General features: G+C 44.6%; 1 protein-coding gene across 1 annotated transcript; it reads right to left on the bottom strand.

Annotated features, from left to right (window-relative positions):
* Nucleotides 1-6,605: 6,605 nt before the first annotated feature.
* Nucleotides 6,606-13,454, bottom strand: LOC141110410 (E3 ubiquitin/ISG15 ligase TRIM25-like). The gene has a single exon (XM_073601747.1). The coding sequence runs from the start codon at nt 13,329-13,331 to the stop codon at nt 11,787-11,789; it is 1,545 nt and encodes a 514-aa protein (XP_073457848.1). The 5' UTR covers nt 13,332-13,454; the 3' UTR covers nt 6,606-11,786.

Here is a 13,454-nt window from a genome sequence, read left to right as displayed (position 1 = left end):
TAACAGGAAACCATAACACTTACCATAACCCTAAACTTGTTCTTCAAGGGGAAAACCCTAACCATAACCCCCTAACCCTAATGGGAAACCCTAACAGGAAACCATAACACTTACCATAACCCTAAACTTGTTCTTCAAGGGGAAAACCCTAACCCTAACCATAACCCCCTAACCCCAATGGAAAACCTTAACCAAAAACCCTAACTCTAATGGGAAACCATAACACTTACCATAACCCTAAACTTGTTCTTCAAGGCGAAAATCCTAACAATAACCCCCTAATGGAAAACCCTAACCCTAACCGGAAACCCTAACCCTAACTGGAAACCATAACACTTACCATAACCCAAAACTTGTTCTTCAAGGGGAAAACCCTAACCCTAACAATAACCCCCTAACCCTAATGGGAAACCCTAACCAGAAACCCTAACCCTAACAGGAAACCATAGCACTTACCATAACCCTAAACTTGTTCTTCAAGGGGAAAACCCTAACCATAACCCCCAAACCCTAACCATAAACCCTAACGGGAAACCATAACCCTTACCATAAACCTAAACTTGTTCTTCAAGGGGCAAACCCTAACCCTAACCATAACCCATTAACCCTAATAGGAAACACTAACCCTAACCCCTAACCCTAAATTTCATGCAACTAAAGCTCTAAAGAGCAGGGCTCTCTGATTCCTCCTATATTGAATTGTATTTTAATTGTACTGTCTGCCCTAATGTTGTAAAGCGCTGCGTAAACTGTCGGCGCTATATAAATCCTGTATAATAATAATAATAATAATAATGCAACTATGTTTGATCAAGTCGGGGGTGAAGCTCAATGGTGGGGTCATCTGGTTGAAATCTAACAACATATAGGTCAAATTCCAATTATACTTTGGCTAACGGAAATGCTAGTGGTGTATTGGATTGGATCATGGGCTCATTAGGGATATATAAATGGTCTATGAAGCATAGCACGCAATTACATGTTTTTTACAAAAAAAAAAAAAAAATTGTGTTTTTTCATCATTTGTTATCATTTTTAAGTTTTGTAATGTTAAAAAATGGTGCGCCTGTAAAAACGCTTATAAACAAAATCACGGCAAAACGCCAGTACCGCATTTTGCTGCGTTTAGCGGCGTTTAGCGTCTGAAACGTTGGAAACTTCGGCGTCTGAACTCATTTTTTTGCCTTCAAAGAAAAGCCTATAGATGCAACTGCCTAAAAACGACATTAAATGAACCTGTGTACATGTACACATAAGATAACATTGGATGAGTTCAGGGGCAGCTGAAAAAAGCAGCCAACTGCCTCTGAACGTCCGTTTACCAGCAGCCGTGTACATGAGGCCTAAAGGTTTGACCTCATATTATATGGTTTTGGTAAATCTGAAGACAAAAATCTGCAGAAAATCGTGTGTATGGGGTCTAAGGCACTGCTGCCTCTGACTGCTATTCTTTAGGAGATTTGGAGTGAGATTTTCTGATGTCACTACTGTGTTTCTCATTGTTCTCCTTGCTGGAGGCTTTGACATGAGGAAGCAAAGCCCTGCCTCTACTACTACTGCTACTACCAAAGGATCTCCACCATCCTCCATGCAGACACACTGGGGTTGATTTACTAAAACTGGAGAGTGCAAAACTTGGTGCAGCTCTGCAGAGAAACCAATCAGCTTCTAACTTCAGCTTGTTCAGTTAAGCTTTGACAATAAAACCTGGAAGCTGATTGGTTTCTATGCAGAGCTGCACCAGGTTTTTGCACTCTCCAATCTTAAGCACTTAACGACCGCCCACCACAGATATACTGCAGTAGGGCGGCTGCTCTGTTCTCAGATCACGAACCTAGTACGTGATATGACACTTCCGGGTCTGGGGCGCGCACATGCCCCGCCGGCGTCCTGTTGCAGACACACACAAGGGGAGCCCATCGGCGGGTACCGCGGACTTGACATCCGTGGGCCTCCACCGATTACACAGGACACCGGCAGATCAACAATCTGCCTAGGTAAACAAGGCACAATGTCGCTCTGTCAGAAGGGAAGGCATGGATCCTGTGTTTCTGCAAAGCAGGAGCATGGATCTATGTCTTCCCCTAGTCAAAGCACCTCCCCCACAGTGAGTAAGCACAACCTAGGCACACAGTTAAAGTGTATGTTAAGTCTAAAATATTATTCACTGCCAGTCCCTCTATTAGAGGCATACCACACTACCCAAGTCCTTTGTAAAAACGAGCGCTCTAAATACCTCTTTAGGGCTGTCTTCAGGCCGGTCACGTGACTCGCAGCCGCTTTACAGCTCCGAGACATTACTTCTGTGGGAGGGGCCGTGATCTCCCTCTGACGTCAGCCGGGGAGATCACATGACCTCCCGCAGAAGCAATGTTTCGGAGCTGTAAAGCGGCCACGAGTCACGTGACCGGCCTACAAAAAAGCTCTAAAGAGGTATTTAGAGCGCTCGTTTTTACAAAGGACTTGGGTAGTGTGGTATGCCAGCCTCTAATAGAGGGGCTGGCAGTGACAATTTTAGGGTTTTTATTTGTAAAAGTAGCGGCCCGGGGGGGGGGGGGGGGCATCGACAAAGACACAGAGAAGACCCTGAGGTGCAGGAAGGTGGTCAGGGCTGAGTAGCCGTGGTTATCGTGGTCAGTTTAGAGAGGGGCATACAGGAAGTGGCAGATTCAGGGAGTGCTGTGCTGTGTAATCTGCTTTAAGGGACCACAATCTGACATTTTTTTTTTTTGGGGGGGGGTTAACAAACACTTTAACCCTTTGCCCCTGTTAACCCCTTCCCAGCCACTGTCATTAGTACAGTGACAGTGTATATTTTTTTTGCGCTGATCGCTGTATTAGTGTCACCGGTTCCCTTAAAGTGTCAAAAATGTCAGTTAGGTGTCCGATTTGTCCAGCGCAATATCGCAGTCCCGCTAAAAGTCGCTGATCACTGCCATTACTAGTAAAAAAAAAAAAAAGAAAATATCCCATAGTTTTTTTTTTAGACGCTATAACTTTTGTACAATAAATGCTTGTTGGGATTTTTTTTTTTTACCAAAAATATGTAGCAGAATACATATTGACCTAAACTGATGAAGAAATTAGATTTTTTACATTATTTTTAATTGGATATGTTTTATAGCATAAAGTAAAAAATATTGATTCTAAAAAAAAAATAAAATAAAAAATATTGATTCTTTTTTTTCAAAATTGTTGGTCTTTTTTTTTTTTGTTAATAGCGCAGAAAAATAAAAACCGCAGAGCTGATCGAATACCACTAAAAGCTCTATTTGTGGGAAAAAAGGTTAAAAAGTCAGTGTTTTCAGTGTTTCTAGCCCTCCAGGGAGTGCAAAATCTTCCCAGCTATTCCTCTGTCACAGGAGACGTTCAGTCTGAAGTTGTGATGTTGGAGGGTCTGGAATGTGGGAGTGAAAATAGCCCATGTGATACTGATATCCCTTACATTTCACCGGCTTCTAAATAAAGATCAGGGAAGGGCAGGAATGCGATGCAGAGCAGTTTGATGTTGCTCTAAAAATCTGTTGGTTTTGCCTCTCATAATAAAATATCCTGTAAAATAAATAAACATTGATTTACATTTCAATACTTGCCCTAAAATCCATGAAAGCTCTCTAGTATTTTCCTTTCAAAATGATAAAAAGGCATTTTCAAAGCCAGTTAGCAGGTTAAATGTACTAAAACAAATGTAACGTACCTCTTTTTATTAGTAAATGCAGATGGCAAGCGAAATTTCTCCTCCATGTAGGAAGCTGCAGTCTATTTTCTCCACAGCAGGTGGCGCTGGGCTGCAGTAGCACTTTTGTTAGGGAGGAGGTCAGGAGTAGGGATGGCCTGTAATCCCCAACTGTATTGTCCCCAATGCAATCCTTCCAGTGTGAATCCCCCGGAGTTTATCACCCGACTCCCCGTGTAATCCCCCGCAGTGTAATCCACCCAGTAGAAAAGCCATTCCTAGTGTAAATCCCCCCAGTGTAATGCCCCCAATGTACTTACCCCTGTGTAAGTCCCCCCCATTGTAATTCCCTAAGTGTAATGGTCCCCCAATGCAATCCCTTGAGTGTGAATCCCCCCAGTGTAATCCCCCCAGTGTAATCCCCCCAGTGTAATCCCCCCAGTGTAATCCCCCCAGTGTAATCCCCACAGTGTAATCCCCCCAGTGTAATCCCCACAGTGTAATCCCCCCAGTGTAATCCCCCACAGTGTTATCAACCACAGTGTAATCCCCCCAGTCTCATGCCCCCCAGTGTAATCCCCACAGTGTAATCCCCCCAGTGTAATCCCCCACAGTGTTATCAACCACAGTGTAATCCCCCACTGTGTAATCCCCCCAGTGTAATCCCCCACAGTGTATATCCCCCCCAGTGTATATCCCCCCAGTGTAATCCCCCCAGTGTAATCCCCCACAGTGTATATCCCCCCCAGTGTATATCCCCCCAGTGTAATCCCCACAGTGTTATCAACCACAGTGTAATCCCCCAAAGTGTAATCCCCCCAGTCTCATGCCCCACAGTGTAATCCCCCAGTGTAATCCCCCACAGTGTAATCCCCCCAGTGTAATCCACCACAGTGTAATCCACCACAGTGTAATCCCCCCAGTGTAATCCCCCACAGTGTAATCCCCAAAGTGTAATCCCCCCAGTGTAATCCCCAAAGTGTAATCCCCCCAGTGTAATCCCCCACAGTGTAATCCCCAAAGTGTAATCCCCAAAGTGTAATCCCCACAGTGTTATCAACCACAGTGTAATCCCCCACAGTCTAATCCCTCACAGTGTAATCCCCAAAGTGTAATCCCCCCAGTGTAATCCCCCACAGTGTATATCCCCCCAGTGTAATCCACCACAGTGTAATCCCCCCAGTGTAATCCACCACAGTGTAATCCCCAAAGTGTAATCCCCCACAGTGTAATCCCCAAAGTGTAATCCCCCCAGTGTATATCCCCCCAGTGTAATCCACCACAGTGTAATCCCCCCAGTGTAATCCCCCACAGTGTAATCCCCAAAGTGTAATCCCCCCAGTGTATATCCCCCCAGTGTAATCCACCACAGTGTAATCCCCCCAGTGTAATCCCCCACAATGTAATCCCCCCAGTGTAATCCCCCCAGTGTAATCCCCCACAATGTAATCCCCCCAGTGTAATCCCCCACAGTGTAATCCCCCACAGTTTAATCTCCTACAGTCATAGGCATGCACAGGGGGTGTGCCAGGTGTTTCTGGGCACACCCTAATCACTACGTACTGTGCTGATTCCCCTACTGCAGTGCTGCTGGTTTCCCTCCTCTCCTCTACCCCTGGCTGCTGCGGGGGATATTTCAGGATGGAGAGTGGGGGAAGGGGCCAATAAATATGTCATTTACAATCCCCTTCCTTTTCCAAATGAATACAGTGAACACAGTCACTCACTGTGTTCATTCATAACTGAAGCATAGTAAACTGTGTTTATTATGCTTCAGTTTGTGAATGAACAGGAAGCCGCTCAGCACAGAGCATTTCCCATTCATTGATTGTCCAGTGCAGCTGAGGCTGACAAGAAATGCACGTGTGTTTGAGCTTTGGGGTGCGCACCCTAATTCAATGGGCTGCGCACACCTCAGCCCACAGTGTATTCGCCCACTCCGTGTATCCCCCCCCTCCCCAGTGAAATGCCCCGAGTCTAATGTACAATCCCTCCAATGTAAAGCCCCCAATGCAATACCCCCAGTGTAATCTCCCAAATCAAGTGTAACGCCCCAAATGCATTCTCCCCTATGCAAATACCCAAATGTAACTCTTCTAATGTGCTCAGTTTACATCTCCCCCATTACAGACCGCAGATCAGCGCGGCTCTCCGACAGATATCCTTCTGCCTAGTCTCCTCCTCCTCTTCTGGGTGTAAGGTCACGGTGGACATGAACATTATAACATTATAAATACCTTTTTTTTTTATAAATGATCACATTCCCTCTGTTCTCAGCTGCATAAGAGCTGGGGGAGGAGAAGCAACAGCACACTGAGCTTCCCAGTGAATGGCTGTGCATGGGGGAGGGGGGGAGGTATCAACATAAGTCTAATCATTGGATGAGAGCAGACTGAGTTCCCAGCACAGCTAGAGAACTGACCATGCTATGCTCTCATGCCTGGTGTGGTCAGCTTTTCATGGGAAAGCAGAGGGGACTGGGAGGAACACCGGGGGTTTCACACAGAGGAAGCAATACAAGAAGAACAGGAGACTTTCTCATACAAGTACATGGTATACACCAGTGATGGCGAACCTTGGCACCCCAGATGTTTTGGAACTACATTTCCCATGATGCTCAACTACACTGCAGAGTGCAAGAGCATCATGGGAAATGTAGTTCCAAAACATCTGGGGTGCCAAGGTTCGCCATCACTGGTATACACCATGGGCATATCAGTAATCTGAAAAGTTGGGTTCACATACCCTTTAATTACAATCTGTCCCTTATCAACCCATAAAATACACTAATCAGCCCTGATTAACTCTGTCTTGCCCTTCTACTCTAAACTATTATTTTATATTTTTTAGTTTTTTTTTTTTTTTTTTTTTTAATTATTTATTTTATTTATTTATTTATTTTTTATGTCACATTAAAGGAAGCACAACATTGAAAATAAAGCTTTTATTTCACTTGAGAATAACTGAATGATCATTTCAGTGTGATTTTTTACAAAAGACAAACTATATAATAGCATGCATATTTTTTTATCTATAGTAACTAACTATAATCAAAGTAGAATAAAAATGATTTCATATAATATATAATATATAGTAAATCCACCCCATAGAGTCTTTATGAGTGAAACGCATCAGCGTTAGTTGCACCTGATGGACTTGTCTGTACATTGATTTGCTGCAATAAACTCAAAGCAGTATATAAACCCAAAAGCATAAAACATATTATATTGCAGCTTACCAATTCTTAGATGTGGTGGCTGCATTCGTTTTGCTTTTTTTTTTTTCCCTTCTTATATTTCCATCTGGTGATCTGGCCAGTTAGTCTGTTGTTTTTCAAAAGAACAAGCTCTTCTCTGGATCAGTTTACATGGGTGAGAACAAATCATTTAACACTGAGAGGAGTGCTTACAATGATCAACTTTTATTTATAGAAAAGATTTATCTTAAAAGGGAAAAACAGTTTTCTGTAACTGAGTATAAAGTGTCAGCTGAAGTTTGGCTTCAAGTTTTTAGTGTATTTAAATCTTCTAGTACATCTTACACCTCCCCCCCCCCCAGACTGGAAGTACTGCTGTCCGCTGTGCCCCCTGTGCCCCTTCATCCAGAGTGAGGACACTCTATAACAGGAGGTGTGTTATTGGCCCGATCACCAGGTGAAAACAGAGGAAAAAGCCTAAAAAAGAAAACTAAAGCAGCCACCACTTCTAATGATTGGTAAGCCGATATATATTACATTTGTGGTTTGGCTTTAAGTAATGACAAGGTATTGCCCTCCAAAAAAAAACAAACAAAAAAGGGTCAATAGCAGAAATGTAAAACTTGTTGTGGTCCTTTTGGGGGTGTACAGGGATGAGAACCGAGGTGGTTAAACTGCAGTTTAGGTAAAAAAAAATCAGTGCAGCTTTAGTTACATTGGTTTCCTATAAAGAAGTATGTCCTCCAATGTGCAGGATGCTGGATTCTGTATCTGCTGGATCTTCACTGCAGGGCTGCCCCGTCCTCTTCTTGCTACTGGACTTTACTACAGGGCTGCCCCGTCCTCTTCCTGCTACTGGACTTTACTGCAGGGCTGCCCCGTCCTCTTCCTGCTACTGGACTTTACTGCAGGGCTGCCCCGTCCTCTTCCTGCTACTGGACTTTACTGCAAGGCTGCCGCATCCTCTTCCTGCTACTGGACTTTACTACAGGGCTGCCCCCGTCCTCTTCTTGCTACTGGACTTTACTACAGGGCTGCCCCGTCCTCTTCCTGCTACTGGACTTTACTGCAGGGCTGCCCCATCCTCTTCCTGCTACTGGACTTTACTACATGGCTGCCCCGTCCTCTTCCTGCTACTGGACTTTACTGCAGGGCTGCCCCGTCCTCTTCCTGCTACTGGACTTTACTGCAAGGCTGCCGCATCCTCTTCCTGCTACTGGACTTTACTACAGGGCTGCCCCCGTCCTCTTCTTGCTACTGGACTTTACTACAGGGCTGCCCCGTCCTCTTCCTGCTACTGGACTTTACTGCAGGGCTGCCCCGCCCTCTTCCTGCTACTGGACTTTACTACATGGCTGCCCTGTCCTCTTCCTGCTACTGGACTTTACTGCAGGGCTGCCTCGTCCTCTTCCTGCTACTGGACTTTACTGCAAGGCTGCCCCGTCCTCTTCCTGCTACTGGACTTTACTACATGGCTGCCCTGTCCTCTTCCTGCTACTGGACTTTACTATATGGCTGCCCCGTCCTCTCCCTGCTACTGGACTTTACTACATGGCTGCCCGTCCTCTTCCTGCTACTGGACTTTACTACATGGCTGCCCCGTCCTCTCCCTGCTACTGGACTTTACTACATGGCTGCCCCGTCCTCTCCCTGCTACTGGACTTTACTGCAAGGCTGCCCCGTCCTCTTCCTGCTACTAGACTTTACTACGGGGCTGCCCCGTCCTCTTCCTGCTACTGGACTTTACTACATGGCTGCCCCGTCCTCTCCCTGCTACTGGACTTTACTACATGGCTGCCCCGTCCTCTCCCTGCTACTGGACTTTACTGCAAGGCTGCCCCGTCCTCTTCCTGCTACTGGACTTTACTACATGGCTGCCCCGTCCTCTCCCTGCTACTGGACTTTACTACATGGCTGCCCCGTCCTCTTCCTGCTACTGAACTTTACTACATGGCTGCCCTGTCCTCTTCCTGCTACTGGACTTTACTGCAGGGCTGCCCCGCCCTCTTCCTGCTACTGGACTTTACTACATGGCTGCCCTGTCCTCTTCCTGCTACTGGACTTTACTGCAGGGCTGCCCCGTCCTCTTCCTGCTACTGGACTTTACTGCAAGGCTGCCCCATCCTCTTCCTGCTACTAGACTTTACTACGGGGCTGCCCCGTACTCTTCCTGCTGCTGACACCTGACATGACCTCTGGTTTTCTTCCGGGTTCGCGGCTCCGGTGCTGTGAGTGGCTGGAGCCGCGATTACGTCACTCCCGCGCATGCACGTGGGAGTCTTCTTCCCAGCAAAGTCCGGCATCGTCTGCCACACCTTCAGCCAGGCCTTCGCAGTGCAGCTGCATGCAAAGTGACTATCTCCTAAACCGTTACAGGTTTAGGGGATATTCATTTTACCTACAGGTAAGCTTTATAATAGGTGTACCTGTAGGTAAAAATTAAAAAAAAAGGGTATACAACCACTTTCATTGAAAAAGCTGAAGTTAGAAGCTGATTGGCCACCATGCAAAGTTTCACTCTACAGTTTTAGGAAATCAACCCCACATGCTCTGTTAACCAGTAATAACCATCGGGGGGTTCCAACGCTTTATCACTCTATCCAAAGGTAGAAAAACAATGTGTATTATAAAGCCAAAAATGATGAAAACATGATTTGGGGAGCTCCTGAAAGCCCACCCCAATAATGTGATGAGGAGGCCACTTGAATTAAAAATTCTACCGAGGATATTAAAGATGGATGGATGGGACCTGGTGGCACTGACAGTGAAGCTAAGGGCGCTCAAGCAATATTAGAAGAAAATACAACCTTCGGAGCATCCTTTGGTCATCCCAGAAGAACTGCTAAAAATAATTCTGAAATTTGGATTTGACCATCCAAAATTCAACATCAGTATTACATACAGTACTATACACTATACTATACTATAATTAACTATACTGTGTTATGGAAAACACCCAAAAATTTTTAACCCACAATATAAAGTAAAACAATCCTATTATTTGCATTTGAATGATTCTATAACATTCTATATATATATAGTGCATTAGACAAAATATTTTGTTTCGCATCCAAATTCTATGGAATTAGTGCACCGCACAAATGTAAAAGGACCCTAGGGCATTTCATTTTTTTTTCCTTTTTATGTGCCTGTGTTTGCTATTATTATATCAACACATAAGGAAGTATAAAAAAATAAGTTGTAAATACAGTGGAACCTCGGATTACGAGCATAATATGTTCCAGGAGAGTGCTTATAATCCAAAGCACTCGCACATCAAAGCGAGTTTCCCCATAGAAGTCAATGGAAAGGAAGATAATTCGTTCCACATTGACTTCTATTACATGCAATACCGCATGTGGCCAGAGGTGTGGGGGGGGGCGCCAGAGAGCCTCGGAAATACTCTGGGAGCGCTCGGCTGAACTCGGAAAGCCACGGAAAGGCTCTGAAACTGAGTATTTCCGAGTCATTCCGAATATTTCCGATCGGCTCCGAACCGGTCCAAGTGCCCCCGGCGCCCCCGCACCTCCGGCCAAATGCTGTACTGCACACCCCATTAGCTTAAATTCTGCTTGTTTTGTGAGACAACACTCGCAAAGCGAGTCAGAATTAAAAAAAGTTGCTCGGCTTTCAAAAAGCTCAATATCCGCTTTACTCGTAAACCAAGGTTCCACTGTTTATTTCCTAAAACTGCATGGTGCAAAATCTGGTGCAGTTCTGCATAGAAACCAATCAGCTTCCAGGTTTTATTGTCAAAGCTTAGTTGAACAAGCTGAAGTTAAAAGCTGATTGGCTGCCGTGCACAGCTGCACCAGATTCTGAGTGCTTCAGTTTTAGTAAATCTCCCCCTATTTGTCCTGGTGACCATCATCACTGAAACACAAAGTGATAGGAAATCCAGAATTTTGAGTTGTCACTGGAATAAGAGGCAAGGTTTTAAAAGGGAGACATCAATTCTGGTGATAATTGTCTAAGATGGAATTTCCTCTCACTTCCTGTTGCATCTCCAGGAAGGGAAATCTCCCCGGTGGGACACACCAAAAAAATAAACCCCCAGGGGTTTTAACCCTCCCTTTACATAAAGTGCAAGAACAGCCCCACAGAAAGGGATCATTTTCAAATTTCTCAGAATTGGGCTTTAAAGTTGATGTAAACCCAATCCCATCTTAGCTTATCTCTGTCTGCTTTATTTGGTTGATGGAGCTGCATTGGAAGGCACAGAAGGTTAATATAAGTAGCTGGATTAGGGAGTTCAGGTTTTTGTGCAGACAAAACTTTTTTATTTTAGTTTTATATCAAGTCTGTATTCTATTGGGGAGTTAATTTTCACTTCCTGCCCCTGAAACCCAACGGAAAGAGAGAGGACATTTCTAATAAATTAGAACAAGGGGGTTCTAAATCTTTCCTACTCTAAAAGTTTAGAATATACATACAGTATAAGGCAGGGATCTCAAACTGGTGGCCCTCCAGCTGTTGCGAAACTACAAGTCCCATGAGGCATTGCAAGGCTGACAGTTCCAAGCATGACTCCTCCCACAGGCAGAGGCCTGATGGGACTTGTAGTTTTACAACAGCTGGAGGGACGCCAGTTTGAGACCCCTGGTATAAGGGAACCTGATTGTTCACTCTGCACTGGCAGTAAGGGTTCGGTTGGACCTGGAAGAAAGTTGTCAGTGCCAGCCTTATATGGTCCTATTAGGTCGATGGTGTCACGAGTATCGAAGCCTCTTTGTGTATGTGCAACCACAGGGTGGGGAATGTCTCAGCGACGGCTAATTGGGCTGGAACTGATAGCTTACTTTGAAGTTTGGACCGAATCAAGGCTCATCTCTTATTGGCAGTCACCTTCATTTACCCCCTTGAAATAGCAGTAGACCTGCAATAGTACTTTGGAAATGATCCCTTGGATAGTTTTCATTGTGCCACGTTCAGAATTGTCACAGAACTGTTTAATACTAAAAATGCAGCATGAAGGGGTTCTGTGAAAGTGGTACGAAAGGTGTGTATGTGTCTCACCGGATCACTCAGTTCATAAAATGAGAGCCGGCCATCCTCATAATCCAGATATATCCCAAACCTGAGGCTAGAAAATGTTTGCATTAAACCCATTTCCTTGTCATCATACACAACAAAAGACTTGCCATTATACCTACGTAGACACCAAGACTTCTTATTATTTCCAATTAAACCATCTTTGGTGTCTATACTTGCATAGGCAACCCCTATCCTCCAATGACCTGTTTTGCTGGTCTCCACTTCCCAGTAATGTTGTCCTGATGAGAAAATAATTTTACTATAAATCTGATTATTAATAAATGGAGATGTTGGGTAAGTACAACTTTCTGTGTAAGACACAGTTTTTAAGTCTTTAGAAACATTCACATTATTCCCAGCTGTATCTATGTCTAGTACAATGTCTGAATTAACCTGCAATGTATCTAACCTCACTTGATTTACAATATCAAACAAACCCTTCAGCAATGATTTGAAAGCTGGCCCTTCATGGAGATCTTTTACATCATTTGTCCTTGTTGTTCCCTTCAAGTCTTTTTGACCCTCTTTAGTTGTCCCATCGTCTCTTAAAACATTTAGCGGGTCCTTTATGTTGTACAGCTTCTCAGCCATTGTTATCTTCTTGGAGAATTCATCTATTTCGGCTTCCAGATGCTGGATGAGGTCAGTTACCGAGTTCGTAGCTTCCTCTTCTTGCCTGTGACCCTCGTTGAGGATCCGCTTCTTAAGAGCATCCAACTTTTTATGGATGTCCCTGAACAAGTTTGTGACTCTCTTGTTAAAAGTAGCTGCTTTCCTCTTCACTTTGTCCTTGTGACCCAGAAGAGTCTGGATCCTACTTCTGGCCTCCTCTTTCTGTGAGGACAAATCCCCAAGAACATTCCTAAACTTTTCTCTCTTCTTCTCAAAGGCATCTTCAATCAACTCAACCTGGTGCCCCTTATGGGTTCCATCCAATCTACAGGAGACACAGATACAGACAGAGTCCTCACAGCAATAGTACTCCAAGATCTTCTTGTGTTGGGAGCATTTTCTCTTCTCCAAATAAGTGGTGGGCTCAATCAACACATGTTCTGGTGATTTAATGTGCACCTTGACGTGACCCTTGCACAAAGAAGCCTCACAATTGACACAGGTCTTGACAGCGGGTGTTGAAAAGTTAATGCAGTAAGTACACAAGATTCCACCAGATTCCTCCTCGGGATGAGTAGACTGGAAACGCTCTGCGATGTTCCTTAAAACGATATTTCTCTGTAGTTCAGGTCGCTCCTCAAACTGCATCCTGCATTCCGGACAGGAATAACCTCCAGATCCTTCTTGTGAGGTCAATACATTTCCTATACAGGTGGAACAGAAGTTGTGACCACATCTCAGAATTACAGGGTCTTCATACACATTCAGGCAGATGGAGCAGTTCAGCTCGTTCCTGAGTTCAGCAACAGCCATTGTTGAAGGAAAGGAGGAGGAAATGAAAGTAATCCAAAGCTATCAGCCTGTATTCAACCTCTGAGCTGAGCAGAGTATACACAGAATGAGAAGTTTCGATTCCTGGCTTAACTCCACCTCCCA

Source organism: Aquarana catesbeiana, linkage group LG10 (genome assembly GCF_042186555.1).
Source record: "Aquarana catesbeiana isolate 2022-GZ linkage group LG10, ASM4218655v1, whole genome shotgun sequence".
In the NCBI taxonomy this organism is placed as follows: Eukaryota; Metazoa; Chordata; class Amphibia; order Anura; family Ranidae; genus Aquarana; species Aquarana catesbeiana.
The sequence above is the reverse complement of the archived record's forward strand: the minus strand, read 5'-3'. Positions and strand labels throughout refer to the sequence as shown.